At 38.7% G+C, this 24,479-nt stretch overlaps 1 protein-coding gene across 5 annotated transcripts in view; it reads right to left on the reverse strand.

Annotated features, from left to right (window-relative positions):
• Positions 1–24,479, reverse strand: part of Akap13 (A kinase (PRKA) anchor protein 13) — a 321,318-nt gene that overhangs the window by 173,573 nt on the left and 123,266 nt on the right. For all 5 annotated transcript variants that reach the window (XM_013512533.1, XM_005381591.1, XM_013512532.1 and 2 more), the window contains exons 4-5: positions 16,186–16,482; positions 6,736–6,919 (exon numbers count right to left, since the gene is read on the reverse strand). In XM_013512533.1, coding sequence (XP_013367987.1) covers positions 6,736–6,919; positions 16,186–16,482 — 481 coding nt within the window. The remainder of the gene's footprint in view (positions 1–6,735; positions 6,920–16,185; positions 16,483–24,479) is intronic.

Consider the following 24,479-nt stretch of genomic DNA (forward strand, 5'->3'; position numbering starts at 1 on the left):
GTCAGAAACAAGTATATTCAAAAGTACATGCTATCGCGATAAGAGAATTTGTTTCCACAGGTTAAGCTGTATAATTTCACAACTCTGAAGCAACATTCTGAGGCTTAAATATTACATGGTAACAGAGAACGTATGTGCTCAGGCCCTTCGTACTCAGACAGCAGAGAAAGGAATAAAGCATACAGAAAGAAATACAAGACGCTTGAAAGGCTTTGTGACTCCAACCCACCTTTACTATCTATCTAACTTCTTCAACAAGCCCAAGGCAATGTAAAAGTTCATGGGCTTTGGAACTGTTCAAATTACTGCTTCATCACTCACCAGCGGTGGCTATTTCCTTGTGAAATGAGGGTAATATCATCATCCCCAAAGGGTTGGAGAGGACAAATATGAGAATTTATGCAAAATGTCTAGCACAAATACTATAAACAGTAGCTAGGGTTACTGTTATATAGATAAAATACCATCCTCACAAAGTACCTTTTGCAACTTTATAGCATGCTGTCAAATACAGCAATCCTGAGAGTACCAGCAAAGTGGCTTTAAAAATATGAAATGTCAAAATTCATAAAAGCCGTTCAGTTGAAAATTTACAAAAAGACACCAAAAATCAGATTTATGATTTATTGTAATCAATTTAGTTACAAGACTGACAATGCTACCAAATACGCCTCCACACAAAAGTCTAAAAAATACCGAAAGACAGGCTTGTGAATAATGGTGACTTACCAACTAGATGGCCTCGGGGGAGCTATTTAGCTTCTTTGACTCTGTCTTCTCTGTACCGTAGAACAGTGTACTAACTATTCCAACTATACTTTAGAAGTCTATGGGGAGATTTTAAATGAGAATGCACATAAATTACCAAAGCAGCACTGTGCATAAATACAACTACTTCATCTTTACCAAAACCCAGGTTGTAGTATCAAAGAGGTGAGACAGATAGATAGATGGACAGACAGACAGACAGAACGCAGGCCAGAAATGTCAAGCGGTTCCAAATCCTGCTCTTTGGCCACTGTTTTGAATGTAACTTTGTGTATTTGTTTCACCCTTTCCCCTTGAAAGCTGGAACAAAGGCTCCAATCTTGTGTAGCAGACAGGCTATGAGGATCTACTATCAAGTACTTGATGAGGAGGCTAAAAAGTCAGTCCTGCTGTTTACAGAACATCTTGCACAATAGTGTTTGATTCTCCTGTGAAATGTACACTGGAGTAGTTATTCTACCACCTGCCCCTGCACCCAAGTTTCATGTGTAAGCACTTCAAAAGGACTTGAGAACTTACAGGCACAAACCCTGAGAGGGGCCAATATTGCGTACTCCAAGAAATAATGACCACGCGTTTACCATCTGTCAGGTTAGGTCTTTTTCTGCACATCCACATGTGTCATCTTAATCTGGTCAGATCAGTAGGTTCTGGGCCTAAGCTTGGTTCTGTTACATTGTGGCCTTGTCACCTTGAGCAAGACACTTCACTTCCTTCAGTCCTCAACGATAAAACAGAGATAATAATACTTACCCTAACCCACTCATCACTATGTCATGAGAATTAAAATATAAAACAACTGCTTGAGTGTAACTACCCATACTTGAAAAGTCATATGATGGGTAGCTGGGTATCATGCTGCACACCGGTGATCCTGGCATCCAGAAGACCGAGGGAGGAGGACTGCCACAGTTCAAGGTCACCCTGGGCTACACAGGGAGTTCAAGGTGAACCTGAATTACATAGCAAGATCTTGCCTCAAACAAAAATCATATGATGGGTAAAATAAATGTAGTTATTACAGGTAGGACCTTGTTTTCCTGAGGAAAGATAGCCAAGCTAGAGCTAAAGGCAAAGCATATAAAACCTTTCATAATTAATTTCTATTTTATTTTGTAATCCAGTACCTCTTCCTGAGTCTCTTCCTCTCCTCTGACACATTTACGCATGTACAGAGAAGAATGTGGGCCTTGAAATTCCACAATGTCTGTGGAATAGCAGCTCTGCTACTTTCTATATAAGCCTTGGGCTGGTTATTTTAGTTCTCTGAGTCTCCATATTTAATCCATAAAACATAAATAAAGTGAACTTCAGGAAGGTCATTATAAGATTGAGATAAAATAGTAACTATAATGTCCCAACTATGGTTTCTAGTGCAGTACAGGCATTTGATAAAGATGTGCTGAACTGATACTGAAAATTAGATAAAGTTTATGACAACAAATACTTTTAAACTGGATCTAGAGGCAGCTGAAATATTTTGGCATTTTTATGTCAACACTAGAGCTGAAGTTCATAAAAGAAATCCCCTTCTAAGAGTAGCAACACTGAAAATGATTCTTTATCTAGAATTCTTTGTTCAATCACTTCCAGGCATGTATCAGAAAGCCAAACTAATTTTATCAAATACAGCTTCACAGAAGTAGCCCCAGCCACCTGCTCTAATTCCCCCAACTATTCAATGAATTCTAATTAGCAGAGAACTACAATATTACTAGAAAGATACTCTGGGTAGACCAATCAACCAGAATTTGAGTTTAACTGATTAGTGAACTCACTTTTATTAATGCTATTACTATGTATTTATAAGAATACTTTCAAATAGATCACCCTAGTTTAAGTACCTGTATAAACTTCATTTGGTTCTAACAACCTTGTGATATAGACAGAACAGATATTAACCACAGAAGTTGAGAAATATGATGCTCACAGTGAACAGCTGGTTTTGCTAAGTCACATGGGCAACTAAGTCAGGAAGCTTAGATTTTAATTAAGCTTCACTTCTAAGCAATATCACCCTGCCATTCTGCTGCTCTTCAGACTCAAGTACTTATATTCCTTTTATTTGTTCACAGAATAACCACAATCAGTATGATAAGCTCTGATTTTTTACATTACATATACTAGAAGCCTGGTCATCATTTCATGACAGGGGTATCAGATAAAGAAATCAAGGGTAAAATGACAGAAATTACTTAATATAGTTGAAATAATAAAGCTAAAAATGCCAAAACCAAAATGCAGATTTATGTTCACCTTCCACGTTTCTATAATTAGCCACTTTCCAGGGCTGCCTCTTACTCTCAAGCCTGTCCCTTCGCACATGAGCAGTCAGGTCTGAAATTCCATTTTCTATGTGTGATATATTAGCTGGGCCTGATAGCATCTGGCACCAACATTCTCTTAGAGGAATTTGATGCCACACTCTTTCAAAGTTGAGTTGGCACCTCCTCACTTTCATTAAAACAAGAACCTGAAAACTAGTGTTCTGTCCCTAATCTATCCATCATTAAGTAGTCAGAGAACAGAGGTCTTTCAGATTAGGGGAGATGACTGAGCATCTACCTAAAAATGAGTAGATGTACTTCCCTGAACCAAAATTTTCACCAGACTGGTAGTATTAAGATCAATTTTAAAATCACAAATACACTCATATTCATAACGTAAGATCGAAATATAAGCTAAAATAAAAGCAACAAGTCAAAATCTCTCCCTCCTGTCACTGCACCAAGTGAATTCAATAGTCACAGGTTATACAAAGGGAAACTGTCAAAAATGTCCTAAACAGTTCTTCTATCTGGTGAGACTCAACACCCATTCCAACAGTTTTCTAAAGACACAGACTCACTCAGAGAATCCTTCTAGCTCTAAAAACGACTAATCACTATTTTTTCACAAAGAAGTAAGATTCAGTTTGTCAAAATGGACTGTGAATTAAAATAAGCCTACACACAGAAACACAAAATAATGTGGGCTCCAGCTAGCACAATGCCCTTTTTATACTGCTCAATTTTAAATAAATAAAGAGGAAGGAATTAAAACAAATTATTTTGAGAGGACTATAAAAGTGGTTAAACTCACTGTTTTTAGTAAAAAGTAAGATCTAAATAGTTATTTAATAAATTTTCAATGTATATAATCACACCTCAATTTCATACTAATTAACAAGGTGTGATAAAGTAGGTAGGCCTATAAGGAAAAAAATTAGCAAGGAGGTTGAGACATCCCATGTCAAATGATTTTACTGAGTATCAGAATGACAACATTGTACAGTATGGCAATTCTTTGTACAAACCCCTTCATGAATTTCACAAAATAAAATCAACTCAGAAACATCTATAAATTCTTGCTCATAGTTCAAAGGGATACACTCCCCAAAAGTCTGTTCATAAGCCCCTTGGTAACAATTCTAGAAGTGGAAGGGGCTCTGGATAGCCTCTCAGGAGATTTGGCTTCTATTTTTGCCCCCTACCCTATTATCCTAAGCCAATTACTTTGTCTCTCTGGATCTGTTTCCTCACTTGAAAAAGATGATCTTTTCTCCCTTTTAAAGCTGAATAAGATTCCATTCTGTATATATAAATCTTGTTTACCTGCTGATTAACATTTAAATTATTTCCATCTTCTAGCTATATGTGGGCCTTTTCTTTTTCACTGACAATAATTATATGTATTTATGGGCTATAATATAATGTTCCGATATATGTGTATGTTGTAGAAAAGACTAAATTAAGGTACTTCACATTTATCATCTCATCTACTTTTTGTGATGAGGACATTTAAAGCTTACTCTTTTAGTAATTTTAAAATATACATTATTACTCTGACACATGCTACAATATAGATGAACCTTGATGATATTACACTATATGGAAAAAGCTAGGCACAGAAGAACACATATTACATGGGTCTTACATGAGGTACCTACAACTGACAAATCCTTAAGAGAAGAAAGTAGAATAGAAGTTACTAGGGGGAAGGGAAAAAGACTGAACAGGAAGTCAGTACCTTATAGGTACAAAGCTTCTGCTTGGGGTGTAAAGCAGTTCTGGAAATGGATAGTGAACTGTGCATTACATAAACATGGTTATATAAACATGGTTAAGAAAGTATATTTTATGTATGCATATAACATATGAAACTTGTAGGTAGGAGAGAAAAAAACCCACCTTTTCCTGACCAATTATGGTTGAAATTCTAGCAGTCTTCTAGTATCATAGCAAAGATACTCAGAGAATGAATAGAATCTGTTCCTTAGCACTTTTTAATTACTAGCTGTGACTTAGCAGTTTTTTTGAGGTCTTGTAACAGTTAACAATCCAGCATTCAAGTTAAGGGCTTGATATGTAGCAAGGTACTCATATTCTCCCATTAAAATCCTTACCCCCCCTTCTTTCATAAAGAAGCGGGCTTTCCACATGTAACAAAGGTATTTCCTTAAGGCCAGCCAAAAATCTCCAAGAAAATACTCCAGTTTTTTTAAAACTGTGCTGCAATCAGAGTATTGTGACATCCCCTTCCAAACATACAATAAAGCTGTTGTAACCACTTTATTTCTACATTTGGATGGCAGTCCTTAACCAGCGCTGCTTCTTAGCAGACATTTGGGCTATAAAGTCAAATTTTGAGGAACCACATTTAAACTTCACAGTAGTTATACTGAGTTAATTGTTTCAACTTCTGGAACAAGACCTCCCTTCCCGAGACCAGGAGAATGAATCCAAGCACCCACCAGATGGGAAGTATAGAAGGAGTGGAATATATCAGTCTCTGGAATACTTTCATAGGACAGCTCAGGTGTCCACAGCTAATTTGAGATGACGAATACCCTCCTACCACCACTGTATCTCTAGCACCCATCAGAGAGGTAACTGCAAAGAACCTTCTGTCTGACTAGACTAAGGAAGTCATAAACTTGGCACATCAAGCAAAAACAAACAAAAACAAAAACCTGTTTATGTAACTGTAAGTAGCATTACATTCTGAGATTTCTTTGTGGGGTACTTCCTGACTATCTTGCATAGCACACCTAAAAATAATAAAACAAAATACAACTCAATTAAATCTGGCATGAGCAAAATACCTGAGAATCTGGGAATATGCTTCAGTTTATAACAGTTCCTAAATCAGTAAAGAACACAGATTCAGGGGGTTTATTCTTGCTCAGATAATGTGGTGGCAAAGATGATGCCCATAAAACTAATAAAAAACAAATAAAATCAAGAGAAACTATTCTTGAAACTTCTGCCTTCCTTAAGTATTCCAAGGAGAAGTGCTCTGCACTGCAGTACTCTCCATTTATACACTGCATTTATTTCTCCATTTATACAAGAAAAAGAAACCTCCAATGTTTTGACTAACAACTTACCTCCAAGGTCCTCAGAGTCAGAATGTGTAACAATTGAGCCCAAATATAAACAGGATTTCTCACTGCCCCTTTCCAAAACAACTCAGTCGCTTATTACTGACTACTATCCTTCATTCTATTCATAGAAAATATATTCCAAAGAAAACTCAATTATTTGCCATGTTTTCTGTATGCAATTACACTATGAAGAAATGATTTCCAATTAAGACCTTCAAGTCTCGACATCAGAAAAAATACATGGCATAGGAAAAGTGTTTCCTCTTGTACTAAACCAGGATAAACTGTATATACATTGTAATGTTACCCTACCCCCACAGACAAGACTCCTTCTGAGTTTTCAATAGAATGTAAAAAGGAAGAAATAGTGAAAACAGGGAGACAGGGAGAGAAAATGGCTAATCTGACTTACTTTTTTGTGTCTCAGATAATGAAGTGGCTAACAGGAACAAGCTTTCATATCGACCTCCAACAGAAAAGCAAGGTACAGAGCTGAAGCTTTAACGTGCGGCAGACAGGGAGATGCCACGTGGGCGAGACTACTATGAATAAGGGGAGGAGCTGGCAACGAGAGGAGGGAAATGCAGAGAATGAGCACTCACTCAGTTAGAAGCTGGTGCAGCTTGTGATAACCTCGCTCCAAAGCCAAGCTCACAGGTGTCGCCCCTTCTTGGTTATGGATGCTCAGAGCTCCGCGGCCACCAGGCTTCTGCAATAGGAACCAGGTCAACCTTAGCAGTCCCAGCCGCACAGCAAAATGCATCAATGTCTCCCGGGGGACACCATCTGTACAGGAGGAGAAGGCAAAAATAAACCAAAGCATAGCATCAATGACAACAAAATACAAATGAGGGAGGCACCGCTGCCTCCAAGTGCCTCTGATCCTGAGAGCAGGCTACACAACTTTATCGTGGCCAGTACAATCAATTCTCAAATACAGAACCTAGAAAAATGGAAAGGAAGCAAAACCTTCATTAGGAGACGGTCCCACGAAAAGGAAGCCATTTCTGTATTCTGACAACATTTGTTCAGTATCACAGGAAAATTTATAAAGCCGACTCACGTTCTTTTCCTCTTTAAAAAAAAAAAAAAAGTGAATGCAACCCTGCAAAGTGGGGACCCAAGGGGAATAGTGGTCAGGACTTAGATGGGTGTATCATAAAGGGTATAATTACTTCAAGAGGTGGCTGGTTAAACAATAAAAACAGGTTCTACTTGTTAAGTACACACAGGTCTTTTTATTCCTCTACATGAAGGACATATCAAACTGCTGGAACTCTCAGTATTTGTTTGATGAGAAAAAAAAAAATCAATCTTCAAGCATAATAAGACTGACTCTTATGACAATACACTTGTAACTTCATAAACGAAAATGTGTTTGAGCTTATTCCACTTGAAGGCTCCTTCTTGGTATGAGTCACTGTGAAAGCGGTGGAATGAGGAAGGGCTCTGGAGTTAGGCAACTCTGGGTTCAAACTTGTTATTTACCATTTGTGTGAGCAGACACAATACATCTGTCCGGGCTTCACTTTCTTTGTACCACCACCTCACTCAGAGCTGTAACTAGTTAGAGGAGGTAAGTGAAATGCTAGCCTACTGACTGGCTATGGCACGTACTCATTAGGGTTAGTTCTTTTCCCTTTCTCTGCTCTACGTCCTGTCCTGCTGGACTTTAAATTACACCAGTAACACTCTCTCTTCCTTAGCCATCCTCTTGAGCCCAACCTGAGAGGACAAGAGCCAAGCTGGATGTGACGCCACAACCCAGTTCCAAAAGGTGTGCCTGCCTTTGTCCCAGCTTCTTCACTAAGCAGACTTCTTGGAGCCCAGAGTTTTCCTGACTCTGAAATCCCCAGATGCTTCTCTTTGTGAATGTCAAACAGAAATGAACACATCTCTGAAGCTGTGATTTTGCACTGAATTGCAATGTTGTCATGTCACCTGTGCACTGGTGCAGTTTCCTTATTTCCAAGGTCAATTTCCTTGGAAATTAAATTTACCTTTCATATATTATATTTTCCCTACAGAACTCTCCAGGATTCATAGTGTTCAAGCAGAGGCACATGGCTGGAATGAAATCATGCCCCAGGGACTACGGATGCAGCTTAGTGACAGAACATGTGCCTAGCATGCCCAAGGCCCTGGGTTTAAACACTAATACCACCACAAAAACAAAACAAATCAATGCCCCGGAAGCAATAATAATACATTGTGGAGGTACAAATTTTAATAACACCTATGAGGAGGTGCCAAGGAGACAAAAAAAAAGAACTCTCACAAAAGATCAAAGATCATCATCTGACTTGTGCTTTATAGAATGCCTATAAGCATTCTGACATCCTTATCAAAAACTAAAGAACTAATAAGGTACTGATGGACCAGAAAATACAGGTATGTGATTTTCCCAGAGCCAGTTAATTCCAGTCTTACTGGGTGATACCTCCTCCAAGCAGCTTTCCCTTCGCTCTTCCACCCCCTTGCTCCCTTATTTGCTCTGAGTCAGCTTCAAGTTTACGAGTACAGTTCTAACAATAACACTGCACACCTGATCATGACCTTGCACCTTGATTCCTGTACCGTACCCCTCCCCACACTCGAACCCCCACTCCCCATCTAATGCTGAAGTCCTCAGCAGTAGATGCCACACCTGCTTACAGGTAGCCTGGTTCTGCAGACAACAGAGGAAAAGTAGTACAAAGGGAGGGCCTGCTACTGTCCATCTAGCAGGCTATGTAGTTTATTTCAACTTTTTCCTTTAGGTCTGTGCAATAACCTTATGAGAGCTCATTATCTTCATTTTGCAAATAAGCACAGGCTCATAGAATAATTTGCCCACAGTCAGAATTGGGATTTGAAAAATTCCTCTCTCTCATATCTAAATGCGATACTCTTTCCATAACTCCTTGTTGTCTCCACATATATGCGTATATAAAAGCAAGTTAATGGTGTGGTTTTAAAAGCACCCTTTCAAGTATACCCTCATTTATGTCTGTATGTATTTCATTTATTTATTTTGAGAAAAGTCTCTCTGTAGTTCAGCCTGGCTCCAAATTTACTACGTAGCCCAGGCTGGCCTTGAACTCGAGGAGATCCTCCTGCCTCTGCCTCCTGAGTGCTGTGTGACCACTCAGGATTACAGACAGGACTACAGATGTGCACCACCATGCCCAGCCTGTTCCCATTTTATTATTTCAAATGTACACATAAACAGAAAGAACTATACAACAAATAATCAAATACAAACCTAGATCCTACAATTAACGTTTTTCTGTATTTGCTTTATCACATATCTATTCAGCTAGCACTGCTGCCCCTGGCTTTTAAAGACAGAGTCTTGCTATGTACCTCAATTCAAATTGGCCTTGAACTCACAACAATCCTCTTGCCTCAGCCTCCCAAATGCTGGGCTTATAAGTATATGCCACGATGCATGGTTCCAACTATCATTTCTTCTATACATTCATAAATCCATCTTATTTATATGTATTTCAAAGTAAGCTTGAGGACATGAGAGTACCTGTATTATAACTAGAGTTCAATACATGGTTACAGTTTGAGGTGATTTATACACAGTGTTATAGAAATGGTATAATATGCCACTCGATAAATTCTGACAAGTGCATCATATACCTGTGTTAAATACTAATCAAAATACAGAACATTGTCACCATCCAACAGAATTCCTTTATGCTCCTTCCTAGTTGAACCCTCTCATTGCCAGAGTGTAAATTTCTTACTGTAGTGTTTTTTGCCTAGCCTAAAAGCTATATAAATGGAATTATAAAATAGATCCTCCTGTGTAAGCCTTCTTTCATTCAGCATGTCTGAGACGGACTTGTAATCCCGTGCATCAGTAGTGCATTCCTTTTTATTGAATAGTAGCCCAGCCTGTGTATATATCTTAGTTTATATGCTCTCCTGTTCATTTTTCACATATTCTAATTTGTTTGTTTGTTTGTTTGTTTGTTTTTCTCCGGTACCGGGAACCGAACTCATGACCTTGCGCTTGCCAGGCAGGCACTTTGCTGCTGAGCTAAATCCCCAGCCCCCACATATTCTAATTTGAACTTCACAGAAATCATGTGAATTTGGTCTCAAGAAGAGGTCAAGGTACAAGGGATAAACAAATGAACATACAAATGGAGTTTCTGCTGATCCACCTTCTTTAAAGAGCATAAAAGCGTTTAATCTACATCTGCCACATTACTTTTGTTCCTTTTGTATCAGTTTAAACTGCAGAGTACCAAAAGCTCGCTCTCTAAATGCTTATCTATATTCTTTCTCATGATTCTTGGTCTTTTTCCAAAGTTAATTAACTTTATTTTTAAATCATACAAGCTGGATCCTTTATCCTATTGTGAACTTAACTTTTGCCATGGAATTTTTTTATGTCCCTACAGCATTTCCACCAACCTTTCCATCTTTTCTCTCCTTGTGACTTTTTTTATAGACATAATTAAAGTTCTTAATCAGCTGACTTTATAAGGGAGATGTGTCCTGAATAATATGGGTAGGCCTCACTGAATCAGGTGAAAGACTATAAAATGCAGAGCTAAAAATATATATAAATAAATAAAAGGGCGTATCCTGCATGTAAGTGACTTTAAGACATTGTGTACTTAGGTTTTCTGTGGCCTTTATATGGCAAGGCTTAGCTTTGCTCTGGAGTGTAGGGGTTTCACCTGTGGAGGACAGCCACAGCCTGTGCCCACAGTTTCATATTGCTCAGGATGTCTCCTTCCTAACCATTTGAGGATGACAGCTTTGGCCGGTGATCATGGGTCTGACCTTGCTCATGATCTGTGCATTCCTGCCCATACATTTTAGACTTACTCAGCAAACCTCCCTGGAAAAAGCCATATATTAACCTTAAAGTATTTTTTTTCTCCTAGCATTCTGTTTGTCTAGTTAAACACCGACTAATATACTTCTTAAACCAGTTTTTCTCTTTCTTCTCTAATTTCATTATAGATCTAACTTCTTTGGTCTTTTGAAGAATACATGAAAACTTTCTTCTAAACACTTATGGTATTTTTCTCTTTCCTTTGTCCTACAACAGTATTTCATACTGTTTCAACAGCTGGTTTTCCTGTTTAAACTAATTAACAGGAAGATTTCTACAAAGACCTACATTCTACCGACAGAAAATCTAAGTACACAATGTCTTAAAGTCATTTATATGCAGGATACACCTCCAACACATATCCCATCTGTAAGAAAATTATATGCCTTTAAGACATTTAACAATGAGGAGCCTGTTAGAGGGTCATATCTTTTTCAAACTGTCATATTCTCCAACTAAACAAAATATTAATGATGTAATAATCAGGCAACTACTTGTATTTTCCTATCCCATCAACCTATGCAGTCAGCTCTAGCTCTTTTTGAACCTGAGATTTCAAAAATCACCATTCTTTTTACTATTCTTAATGTCTCTTAAACCTGAAGTCCCATTGTGATGCAGAAATTCTCATACTGCAAGGAAGGAAAATATTCTTAATATGCCAGAGTGAGAAAAATGAGACAATACATAATATTATTCAGTCATAAGAAATAATATTATGTCATGTGCAGGAAAATGAATGGATTTGAAGACTGTCATGTTAAGCAAAATAAGCCCGACTCCAAAAAAAAGTTTTATGTGTTTTCCCTAATATGTGGACTCAAACAAGGCAGGCTGCAATCTCAGCTACTCCAGAGGCTAAGAAAGGAACACTGCAAGTTTCATCCCAACCTGGGCAACTTGGCAAGGCTTTGTTTCAAAATAAAAAAATAAAAATAAGGGGAGGCGGGGCAGTGCTCAGCTCAAGAGCGCCTGCCTAGCAAGCACAAGGCTCTAGGTTCAATCCCCAGTACTAGAAAAGAAAGGCTGAAAGAACAGACAACAGACAGAAGGGAGGAAAGAAAAAGGAACAAAGAGGACACAAAGTACACTGGAGACTATTAGATAAGAGGAAAGGAATGAGGGGTGTACAGGACAATAATGCGAGAACTATGTATATTATATGGGTATCTGAGAATTCCACAAAGAAACCCAGTATGTTACAAAATATGGCCTACTAAAAATGTATATGTTGGAAAAATCAAAGTATAAAAAGAAAAGAATAAAGAGACTGTGACTCTGTGACAAAACCAAGGTTTAAGAGGTAACCTTCAGGTCTTTAACCCTGCAGCTGCTCATCTTAGAGTCAATGGTTATTAATCCTTTGCCAAGGGAAAAAAAAAAATCCATGAGCAGTCTTTTCACACTATTATTTTCTTCTTTAGAAGGGATGGTAACTGAAAACACATACAAACACTAGTACAGTTAAAGAAAAATCTCCATGTGAAACTATCAAACACTGTGAGAACCAAATCACCACATGATTAAATCTAAGGACCCACAACCAAAATAGATATACAAGACTGGTAGTGCACAGGCTGTTTTTATGCAGTCTTTCCTAAACCTGTCCTCTTTCTCTCCTCTAAATTTCTCTTTGTGTAAAGGATCCCCACCCCCAAAAAGGGTTACATCTTCTTGTCATTTATACAATATCGTGACTAAGAAAGAATGAAAATTCCACCCAGGACGTTTCTCAGGATGCTTTCTCTAGAGCAGGCCTTCAATGTTCCCACTCTAAGCTACCTGAGAGCTATGCTGACTGCTACTATGCACAGATCTCTCAGGGAAAGCCAACCAACTCACCCTTCTCATTAACCACTGAAGCACTAAAGAGCTGAGACAAGTTAAGTGAGACTTGGAAACTCAGAAAAGGAGAATGTCTAAGTCTCAACATTTACCCTCCACCCAGAGAAACCCTTAACACTTATTTAAGGCAGATCTGTGTCAAAAAGTACAGTGTAGAAGCTTCCTTATGTAATTAGGGGTTGGGACTACTTGGAGAAACTCAAATGGACACTCTGTTTACTCAAGTTGGAAGTGACACTTCCTTGAGCAAACAGCAACACAAGAAAAGGTGCCTCATTCTCCTTTGAAGAACCTTCCTTTTAAAGCCTAGCTTGTCTTTTCCTTTATAGGACACACCACCATCCCCTATCTTAGCTTTGCCAATGTTTTGTGCCTCTAAAAGACTACTGGGTATCAGTTATGTTATTTTTGAAATGAGTGGCTTGCAAACTAGCACTATAATTTCTTCTACTTTATAGATGAGGAAATGGAGTAATGGAGATGTAGTATTTTCCACAAAATGTTGCAATGAAGCATGATAAAAACAGACTCCAATGCCCATGCTTTTGCTGTTTTTAAAGTATCAAATCTAAACCAAGGCTTTTTAGCTTCATGTTCACTCCTGAAGTTCAAGGACACTGTGAAATTTACTAAATGTAAATGTTTGTAGGGAGCCACCTGTATGTATTTTTCCCCTAAGAAATCTAAGCTATTTCAAAGGAGTCACTAACCTAAAGGGAAAAAAAAAAGCCTAAAAAGAATGGTATCTCAGTTAAGGAGTAAGAAGATTAGCTATAATTCTTACATGATGCTTTTATATAAGTGTTAGGCTAAAAGCCTATAAACATTCTAGCTTTTAAAAGCAAGTAGTCCTCTTATATAACAAGGTGTTCCAGTTACTTGTGTTGTTATTCTAGGTACCAAGCTTACTTCACAGTTTTTTCTTTAAATGCCTTTTATAAAGTAACTGATGTATTACTTTTAAAAACTGACTGATGTGAACAGACTATTCCATTACATCTGGACCCTCAAGTGAAAGCATGGCTTTACTACTCCTTTCAACTTGCAAATACAGGCCAAACTTGTCCCATTTCGTTTGTTATTCACTTATTATTTCAGATGGGTACACAACACAGTTTACCTCAGGCACTTATACAGTCCTATATGTCTTACCAGATGCATAAATTCTTACAGTCATTACACCTAACAAGACACACAGGTAAGTCCAATACTCCCAAAGAATGTGCTCATGATTCTCCTTTGCAGTCAGGCCTTTCCCCCACTCCCGGTCCCTGGCAGCTACCAATCTGTTTCTATAATGTGGCCTTTTCTAGAATCTCAAATAATGGAACCATATAGTCTATAATCTTTAGAAAGTTTGACTTTGCACAATCCAAAAGTGTTGACTCTAGTATCCCATGATATGGTTATTTTGGTTTACGTATTCCTTCTGAGGGGGCTCTAGGTTGTTTCTATTTTGTTGCTTATAGATACACTTGCACACAGACTTTTTTGGTGAATACTGATTTTCATTTCTCTAGAATAAATATTCCAAGTGGAAACTGCCAAATTCCTCCAGAGTGGCTATACCATTATGCAATGTGTAAGATAAGCTGTTCTGCATTCTTGCCAGCACTTGGTGCTTTTTAATCTTAGCCAAGCTAGTAATTGTGTAAAGACAAAATATTATGGTTTTAATTTTGTTTATTTCACAAAAGTGGTCATATTTGGTTTAACCTTTGCTAGCACTGCTTGAGCAATTCTGTACAACAGGAACTAGGAGTGTACTACAAATACACAAAAATTCAAAGTTGCCAGGTTCCTGCTATTAAAGACAATGAGACTAGAACCCAGAGAAGGAAAGTGATTTATACCCAAGGTTTCTCAGATCTCTGCTTTTGCCACTAGTTAAGCCCTGAGCCCACTTTAAACCAGACAAAACAAAAGCTTAAAAATGCCATAAGCTCCTCAAATAACTAATGCACTTACACCTTGATATGACTTGTAAATGCAACCAGATAATCATTTGCATATCAATACAGAAATGATAGGAGCTATAGGTATTAGGACTCATCACTCAGTTTCTTTTCTTTTTTTTTTTTTTCCACTCAGTTTCTGAGTATGTACTGAATGTCAAATATTCAGATCCTGAGATCACAGCAATACAGAAGTCTCTGGCATACTATATAATAAGAAAAAAAGAGGGAGTTTGCTTCCTTGACTTGATTTTACGGTCCACATTTCCTTTCATATTTACCTGGGCAAAGCTTTCCTGGCATCTCATTGTATGCCTCTCTTACAGTATGGGACATCATTACACTGCTTGGTCTTAAATTCTGTGAATTTGAGAATGACTCAACTATTCTGGGTCTGAGAAAGGAGGAACTGACCACGCACTGACTCAGTTCCCTCTAGATCTTTCTCATCAGGAATTGCTCACCTGTAGACAAAGGGGCTTCTGGTCAGCTTGCCCTACATAACATAATAATCACAGTTGTGTGGACTCTGTAGATCAGTCACGTGTCTGTACACTCTCGCAGAGATGAAGTAGAAAGTACAAGCAAATCCTTCTGGCAGGAGCTTTGAGGTCAGTCTTCCAAACTAACTTTCATCAGTACTAAAGTCAACATTTTGATCTGTATTTGTGAGATTCCCAAATGTTTCAATTGGATTTGCACTTCAGAAGGAAACAGTGTTGTTTATGCACGCCAGGTATAACTTACATTTAAAAATATATATTACATGTAATCCTGACATCTCAGAGATGTAATTTACAACAAAAATAATGATGTGGGAAAGCCCTTGTCTGATTAAGAATACATATGTAGGTACTTATTACATCAGTGTTTCTTAATAAGTGGAGTCTTTTATTTAAAGAACTCTTATATGGAGGGCTAGTAGATAAAATTAGTAAGGGTGAGGCCACCCTGCTTAAAGAACTATAGGGCTTTTCAAAGCTTATCCGGCTCTCATGCTTCCCTGATGCTCTCCCCAGCTGTTACTTTCCTCCAACTTCACAGAAGCTCTAGACAGTTTCAGAACATAGTAACAAAAATCCTGTCCTTGGTAACTTAACACCAAGAAGTTACTCTCCACATGGGGGACAGATCACTATCTCCTTGTGAGATCAAGCCTGAAATCCAGACTTCAAGGAAGAAGTGCCACTCTCTACTTGTGTACTCTTTCTTCCGTCATCTCAGTGGAAAAAGAGATCCCAACAGCTCAGTGGAACAGATACCTTCAAGACCACTTTACTATAATAATTCTAAAATTTACTCAGCCATTGTGGATGACAGAAATACAGCATCATCATATAAAAGCAACCCTACACACAAACAGAAGTGTTCCAAATCACTGTTTTTTTGTGAGTTGTATAAATTCTCACCATGCAAAGTCTGATCTGTTCCCAACACATTCCACTCTGCTGGCAGCTTCAGGTGTCTGAAAGCCAGTGAAACCTTCTCATCAAGAGAATTCACATCCCCAGATGGGGGTCCTGAATGGTCAAGAAAACGAGTGAAGTTCAGCGCTTGCTGGTTTCCAGCACTGGTTGCCAGGAATTGAGCTGCATCATATGCCTCATCCTGGACAAAATGGAAGTCCTCTTCAGCCACCACAAACACGGGAAGGCCCTCCTTGGAAGCACAGAGCTGCACCTTCACTGTCTCACAGCAGTCATGACCTAAAGGAAAAACAAGCCACAAAGAAAATGACATTAGAGTCTCTCATGAAAGAAGGACACTGGTGGATCCTCTTAGCTCTTTTTTCATGACACACAAAATTTCTTCTCAATTCTTCCTTTCTCTGACATCTGAAAGTATTTTTCTAAACTTCTTTAAACCATCAGCAGTTTTTAAAACTGTTACTTGCAAAGGTGAATCAGTTCCCACACAAACAGGAAGTAACTGTATTTCTTACCTCTTACCAGGTCTGTGACACAGCACTTGGCAGAGAGTAGGCTTTCAACACCAATTACTGTTGTACTGTTGTTCAATTTTAACAAATTAAAGAATGAAAGCCCCAGGACCCTATAAGACCCTGTTGTATGTAACATACAACAGGAAATGTCATACTTATCAAGCTAAGTTAGACCTGAAAAGGCAACGGGGAAAAATATCTCTCACATAAGAAATGTGGTTGCAATTCTATGGATTCCCCAGCATTTGGCTTATTATCATTATTATATAATAAATCAAGTGATGAAGCACTTTGAAAAGTGCAAACCTATGTGATTTTAACTTTACCACTGTTAGGTAATCCAAGGCCTAAAAAATAAGTAACAATTGCTATTCGATATACTTTTTTCTGTCTCAACCACTAATAAAGAAAGAATGAGGCCGGCCGCCGCCGCTCAATTGGGATCTATCATGACACAGAGAAACAGTGACACAATGGCCCACCATGCACCGACTGCAGTTGCCCACCCACGGATGTGTGTGAATCATTGAAACTTTGAACAACCCCTGGTAATATATGCCATACAACGGGCCACTCTTGCTCCTGCCATTGGGAACCAGAAAGGTCCAGAGCCAGCGGAGGAGCAGCTGCTGAACAAGGACTCAGAGAACATGAGAATGCAGACTAAGCCCATGGAGTCAGAGGTCCAGTGGACTGGGATCACAAGAGCTGCTTGGAAGCTGTAAACCAGGAGGACCTTGCACAATATCTGCAGAGACTCATTGGAAGCCATTCTTCCCCTGACAGTACAGGCTGTGGTGAAGCTCCGGAGAAGTCTGCAGCAGGATTCCTGCTGCCTGTGCTGACAGTTGGGGAGAGGACACTAACTGGTTGTGGGGTCTCAAAGCAATGGGAAGCTGGAGAGAAAAAGCTACAAAGAATGGCTTTCACCCCAGATAGCTCACTTGAGATGTTAGTAAGAATTGCCTCCTCAGTATTCTATAGCCATGAGGAGGAGGAGGCCAAGGAGAGAAAACAAAGAGACTGAGAAAAAGCAGCTGCTTTTGCTGCACCACTAAGAGAAACAGATCCCAGGTCTGATTCCCGGGGCTCCAAGAAGGACTCGACAACTGCATTCATCTGCTACCACTGTTAAAAGCCAGGCCACCTCAAGAGGAACTGCCCTAAGAGGCCCCATGGGCCATGCCCTGGATGCAAAGGACACCACTGGAGATCGGTCTGCCCTCTGAGGTAGAGGCCCCAGAGCTCAGACCCATGCTACCAGTTACTCCAACAGGAATGAGAGGGCTTGGGGCATGGTCTGCCTTCTCCCTCTGGCCAGACTGTCATCTCCATCGAGGAGTCCTGGGTAATCATGACTATGGAGGAACAAGAAAACAGCCTATTGCTAGTCACAGGTGCAAGTCTCTCGGTCCTTCTTTTCAATCCTGGCCTTCCTTCCAGCCATCATACCTCAGTGAAAGGAGTCACTGGTGAGGAGGTAATATGCTATTTTTGACAACCCTTAGGCTGTAACTACTTATTAGATCCTTCTTGCATATCTCTGTCTTCCTGAGAAACCACTTTGAAGATACCACCACGTATTACAGCAGCCATTGATATTTTCCTACTAATCTATCCATAACTGTGTTAAGTTTATAATGTTCCTATCCTATTTCATAATGTATGTTTATTATTATGTGTTTCCTACAACATCCATTGAGAATAGTTAATGATTTTTCAATATGTCACTCACGTATAGCTCTATTTATTTTCTTTAGAAGCCACTTTGAAGATACCAAAGTATAGCACAACTCTTGATAATCTCCTACCTCTTTTGTCTCTAACTCACTATTATTTGTCTATTTGTTTTCCTGAGAAACTATTTTGTACATAATAATATGTAAAATGATAACCATTGATAATTTCCTACCACTTTGTCTGTAATTTGCTAAGTCCCCCCATTATTATGTTATCCTTCCTTTATTCTTTAAAATAAACTTCTGTTGTTTCAAAAAAAAAAAAAAAAGAAAGAAAGAATGAAATCATGAAATCATCTGCTTTGCATAAGGAGGATATGATGCTGTGGCTAGAAGTTCAGTTCAAGAAAAGCAAGACCATCATACCCAGTGTAGAGACTGGAAGGTACCTCATGAGCTGTGACTGTAGGTAGCAACCTACACACTTCCCCAATAAGCAAGACTTGACATCATCACCGTTCTCTGGGAAAGGTGTCTTTAAAGAGTAAGACTTTCTTCTAGATGTCTAACTTCTCAGAATTAAATATTTGCAATATAAAGAATGTAGTCAATAAAATACACAGTTTTTTCGCAGTTTTCAAATACTAGTCTCAATTAGCCAGTACTATCTTGCTCTGACTATCATTACTCCTCTTCCATGAAATATCTTTTTGACAAGAAAATTAACTTAGTGTGTTTTTTTGAGTTATGCTATTTCATACTTTGCCTGATTCATTCACAGGCACTTGTGTATCCATGGAGTCCCTCAATCTACAACACATGCACGGACTGCTTTTTAGCAGTATAGCAATGCAGAGGGAACACTCTATGTGTCTATGTGGTCTATCAGTCTGTCTTTCCATACTACGGGCACAGGCCAGCAGTGGTATCAGACTCGGGCAAAACAAACTTCTGTTACCTTTAAAAGAGAAAAATGGTTTTTCCATATGTCCATCAGGAGACTAAGCTGACTTCTCCACATACCTCTGTCTGAAGGTCCTCCTGAAGGAGGACCCTGACCCTTTGTGACAAAAGAAATCTCTCACTGCTGTGTGATTCTAGGGTAGTAGTAAGTATCTACTAACCAAGTACCTATCCACATGAGACCTATGACAAATGTTTTTCTCAACATAACAATTTGATGAGGTATATACTATACTGTTAACTTTATAGATGAGAAAACTGAGACTTTAAGAAATAAAATTACTTGTGCAAAGTCACACAGCTATTAAGAAATTAAATCCATTATTCAAAGCCAAAGCTGATGCCTAAGGACATGAACTATTACATCATCACGCAGGCGTTTTGTACCATATTGCCTATGAACAGAGGAGGGAGGGTAACAGTTAAACCCTTGTCTGAAAGGAGTCTAACAGCTGGAATGACAGGCCAATGTGACTGGTAAGTAAGAACAACAGGTTTCTCAATCACCAGATCAGTCTTCACACAAACATGTAACTCTCACTGCCTTCTAAACGGAATTCTTTCCATGAAGAGTATTCAAAGATGAAGCTTCTTTTGCTTGATCTGTATGTGCATGCACACAGGCATGCACACACGTGCATTTCAACTCAACGTATGCTTGGAATTTTTACAGTTAACATATGAAATTACATTAGACTCAATCTTTAAAGGGCAGCCAACCTAATTATTACACAGACATCATTATCAACAAAAACTAGCCAACTGATTCAGATAATAGATCTGGGTATTTTTCTTGCAGAAAGTGTTTCTTCTAAAATGTTCCTGTAACATCTGACTCAATTTTGCTCATCAAAAGTTTAGGTATCATGATTAGAATGTAATGATGAATAGGGAAAGAATCTCAACCCTCTGTGCATTACAGTCCATAGCGAAGACTAAAACATGCTGCAGATAACATTGCAAGTCTGAACGGGGTGGGCTCTGTAAGAAAACACAGTTGGGGTGTGGGGAATACTAAAGTTCAAAAGTAAGCAAAATCAGGAAGCTTTCACCAAGGAGGTAGCAGCTAAAAACAGCCTTTGACAGACACCCTATCCCCAACTGCTCTAAACTCCAAGCGCTGTTCTCTGCAACCTTCAGAACACAAATGCATTACTTTTTTTTCCCCTTTTCTTTTTTATTATTTATTTAGCAGGCACTTCTATCTAATATCTACAGATATTAGTCTCAGTGCTTTAGCCAACAACCATTCATACACTTCTCACAATAACAAGCAGGCACTGATATCCTCATTTGCTGGATGAGAACACTGAGGCACAAAACCATTAAGTAACTTGCTCAAGGTTATAAAGCTCTGACATAACAAAAATTAAAATCTGAACCAGACTTTCCTCATTCTAATGTCTACTCCATAACCAATACTTACGGATATTTAGGATGACTTAAACTAGGTCAAGAGTATCATGGAAGAATCAATGAGAGAGAAATAAATACACATTGAAACCTTGCCTATAGCCAACAGATCAGCTGTTGCTTCAATGAACCTCAGTCCCATCAATACAGCACAAAGGAGCGGTCTCCACAACTGCTAAGGTTTCTCTGTCTGTAAAAGCAAATAGGTTTCGTCAGGCAGAAGGTGAAGAAAGAGAAAAGAATGGAAAATGGTTTCAAGAATAGGAAACAGCCTTAAAAAATATAAAAATGGGAGGAAGCAGAGAATAAGCTCAAGGGATGGAACCATTACTACAAAAAATATTTTCATGAAGACATTAACTAATCTACATATAGTGGCTTGTTAGAAAAGATTTGGCTTCAAATCTGATTTCTCACTTATTAGTTCTGCGGCCTGAGGTAAAAGACAATGTCTATTACTGTCCAGTCTAAATAATCCCCTAGCCTTGTAGAGCTGAAATTTGGAAGCCCACCCCCATTCTTTAATATCATCACTCCAAATGACATGTGTAGCCTCACTTCATTTCCAAAGTGAGGGAGGAGGTAATATATTTGTCAGAAAAAAAATTAAAGGAAAAAATGTGGCTCATGAATTGAACCAATAATTAGTGTTGTCCCATTTACTTAGAATTAAACAAATTAATAAATTCATGACAGTCCCCTGAGATAGATACAAATAAATGTCAACAAAGATGAAAATCACAAATTCTGCAAGTCAATGATAACGGTGTAAATAATTTGAGATCTAAGTTTAATCATCTTCCAAATCTATACTTGCTGTACTTAGAGGAAGTACCACACCTTCCTAAACTACAACTCACTGTTCTTACCCACCAAAACAGTAGACTTCCTTTTCACCAATCTCCCTCCTCAAGCCTAGGCAGAGAATTCAAAAAACTTGAATCAGAAACAGTCACAGTACACAAAAGTGATCATTTATTGGCCCATAAAATACCTCCGCATGAAGCACAGTGAAAGCCATAGTAAAGTAACAGTACCTGATTCAAAGTTACTGCGTAAGAAGCATCTGTAAACAATTTATGTGGAATAACTAAAATGACTTGATGTGGACAGGATAGGTAGAGACAGGACAGGGGTGAGAAACAGAAGGTGATCTACGGGGTCTGTGTGTTGCTGGACAGCACAAGTATGTTTACCTTGTTCTGAGGCACTGGCACAAGAATCTGAGAGCAGCTGTGTTGTGGCTTATGTCTAGATGTTCCCTCAAACCTCATGCAGCCACAAGTGGGGCTTTTCAGAGGTGGCTGGATCTACAGTATGTAACAATAGAGTTGATTCATGGTGCAGTACTAGGATCAAGGGCACTAGGATTACACGTGTGAGTGCTACCCACCCTAAGTAGCCTAGATAAGATATAGGGGATACAAAGAGTTGTGGTCGTCCCTTGTTTGCTTTGCTACCTTATGCACACCATGAACTGTTTCTCCTTTGCAATGCCTGTCTTCCATGCTACCTTGCCTTGGAGCCAGCCAATGATGGACTGAAACCTCTACAAACTGTGAGCTAAATAAACCTTTTGTCCTTTAACTTTGAGTGTCAGGTATTTTGTCTCAGCAACAAGGAAAGTAACTAAGATGAGTTGGAAGAGTATATGAGTGAGGCTGGGCGTGGTGGTGCACACCTGTAATTTCAGCTACTGCAGAAGCTAAGGCAGGAGGATTGTGAATTGGAGGTCAACCTGGGAAGCTTAGTGAGACCCTATTTCAAAATGTTTTAAAAAAAATTGTAATATATATGACTAGGACTACACATATAGATCAGTACTCCCTGAGTTCAATCTCCACTGCCACGAAGAGGGGGGAAAAAAAAGGAAAAAGAAAAGTATGCGGTCATCTATTTGTGTATAAAGAAAAATGAACTACATATGAATAAAGCAGAACATTAGACCACGAAAGGCTATGAAACAGTTATCAAGGAAAGTCATCCAACTGTTAGTCCATATTTTCCCTTCAGAGATGAGCTCACAATCTGAAAGCAAAACGGAATCATTTTAAATAAAATGTGCCATAGGGGCTGGGGATTTAGCTCAGTGGCACAGCACCTGTCTGCTAAGTGTGAGGTTGTAAGTTCGATTCCCAGTATGGGGGGGGGGGGGTTTGCCATAAATCCAGAATTTATTTGGTAAGGTTACAGGATTATTTTTCAAAGCGGGGGGGATGGAGTGTAGAGCTGAAGAGTAAGTTGTCAGAGTTATTACTGATCAAGATCAAAGTACCTCACCTCAGAGCTGGGGATTTAGTTCAGTGGCACAGCGCCTGCCTGGCAAGCGCAAGGTCATGAGTTGGATTCCCGCTACCGGAAAACAAACAAACAAAAAAAGAAACAAAGTACCTCACCTCCAGACCCTACTGTCTGGAATTCAACCACACAAGGTTAGAAGGGCTATTATCTTATACCAATGTTTTTCTATTAGGCTCAAATGGTTCTCAAGATTAGTTTTTAATCCCTATAACCCTTTAGATAAAGGATGTAGTGAAAAAAAGACATCAGCAGTTTTTTCTTAAAACTAAAGGTTGTATAACTTATAGTAATAAAACTAAAATCACTGCATGTGTACACATAAAATTTCTTACTACTGTAAATTAGTCCTAGAGATAGGGGACCATGAATCTTGACTGACTTTGTACATAACAGATGCAAGAGTATTAACGTCAACACCTACATGTACAAAAACATGTGATGCAAAAATCAGGTTACTATGTAACAACTTTTCGCATAAAAATAGCTACAGTATAAGACTAGCAAGATTTTCAGCTAGTTCTATGGTGTTTTTCCTCCCATTCAATTTCCTGGTAGTAGGAGAAAAAAATTAAAAATTATAATCTTTTTTCTTCATAATGCAAGTTTGGAAAATTTTATTGTCCTTCTGAAAGAGCAATTCCTAGAGAATTTAGAAAGGGGAAGAAGAGAGAAATTTTTGAAGAAACGTAGCCAAAACTTTAATTACACCTTTAAAACTGCCTTCTGAATTTATCCAGTGGGTTCAGTTCATTTACAACCAAAATATAAAATAAATTATGAGGTGGGAAAGCTGTGTCCCCAGCTGAGTGAACTGTAAGGGGTCCTGGATAATGTTGGCCCTTAGCTATAGAGTGAGAAAATACAAGGTTGGAATCCCAGGTTCCAATGCAGACAAGTATGATTATCCTGAGAAAAGTCACTCAACCTTGAAGTCCATTTCTTTGCACATAAAATATGAATACCACTAACCCATGGATTATTTTAAAAAACAAAATCAGAGACGGTCATGCACAAAGAACTGGCATAAAACAGGCACCTGAAACTGGTGGTTATTATTAGCTACTAAAATGCTGCTGGTTCAGGTAACTCAAAGAAAATACAGCTCTAAATCTTAAAAAGAGCTGCTCTGACCAGCATGGCCACAAAACTTCTGAGGCAATTGTTGCTTTTGACACTGCACAGCTGAAATAAAAGGGGATGTTAAGAATAATCAAAGGCACGAGAAGCAGCAAGGTGAGAACAATTTAACTATTGATGAATCGGGGCTGGGGATTTAGCTCAGTGGCAAAAGCGCCTGCCTGGCAAGCGCAAGGTCGTGAGTTCGGTTCCCGGTACCGGAGAAAAAACCAAAAAAAAAAATAAAATAAAAGAATTTCATCACCCATCTCAAGTGATCTTTCAAACT

The sequence above is a fragment of the Chinchilla lanigera genome, unplaced genomic scaffold (genome assembly GCF_000276665.1).
Source record: "Chinchilla lanigera isolate Chin_1 unplaced genomic scaffold, ChiLan1.0 scaffold00015, whole genome shotgun sequence".
NCBI lineage: Eukaryota > Metazoa > Chordata > Mammalia > Rodentia > Chinchillidae > Chinchilla > Chinchilla lanigera.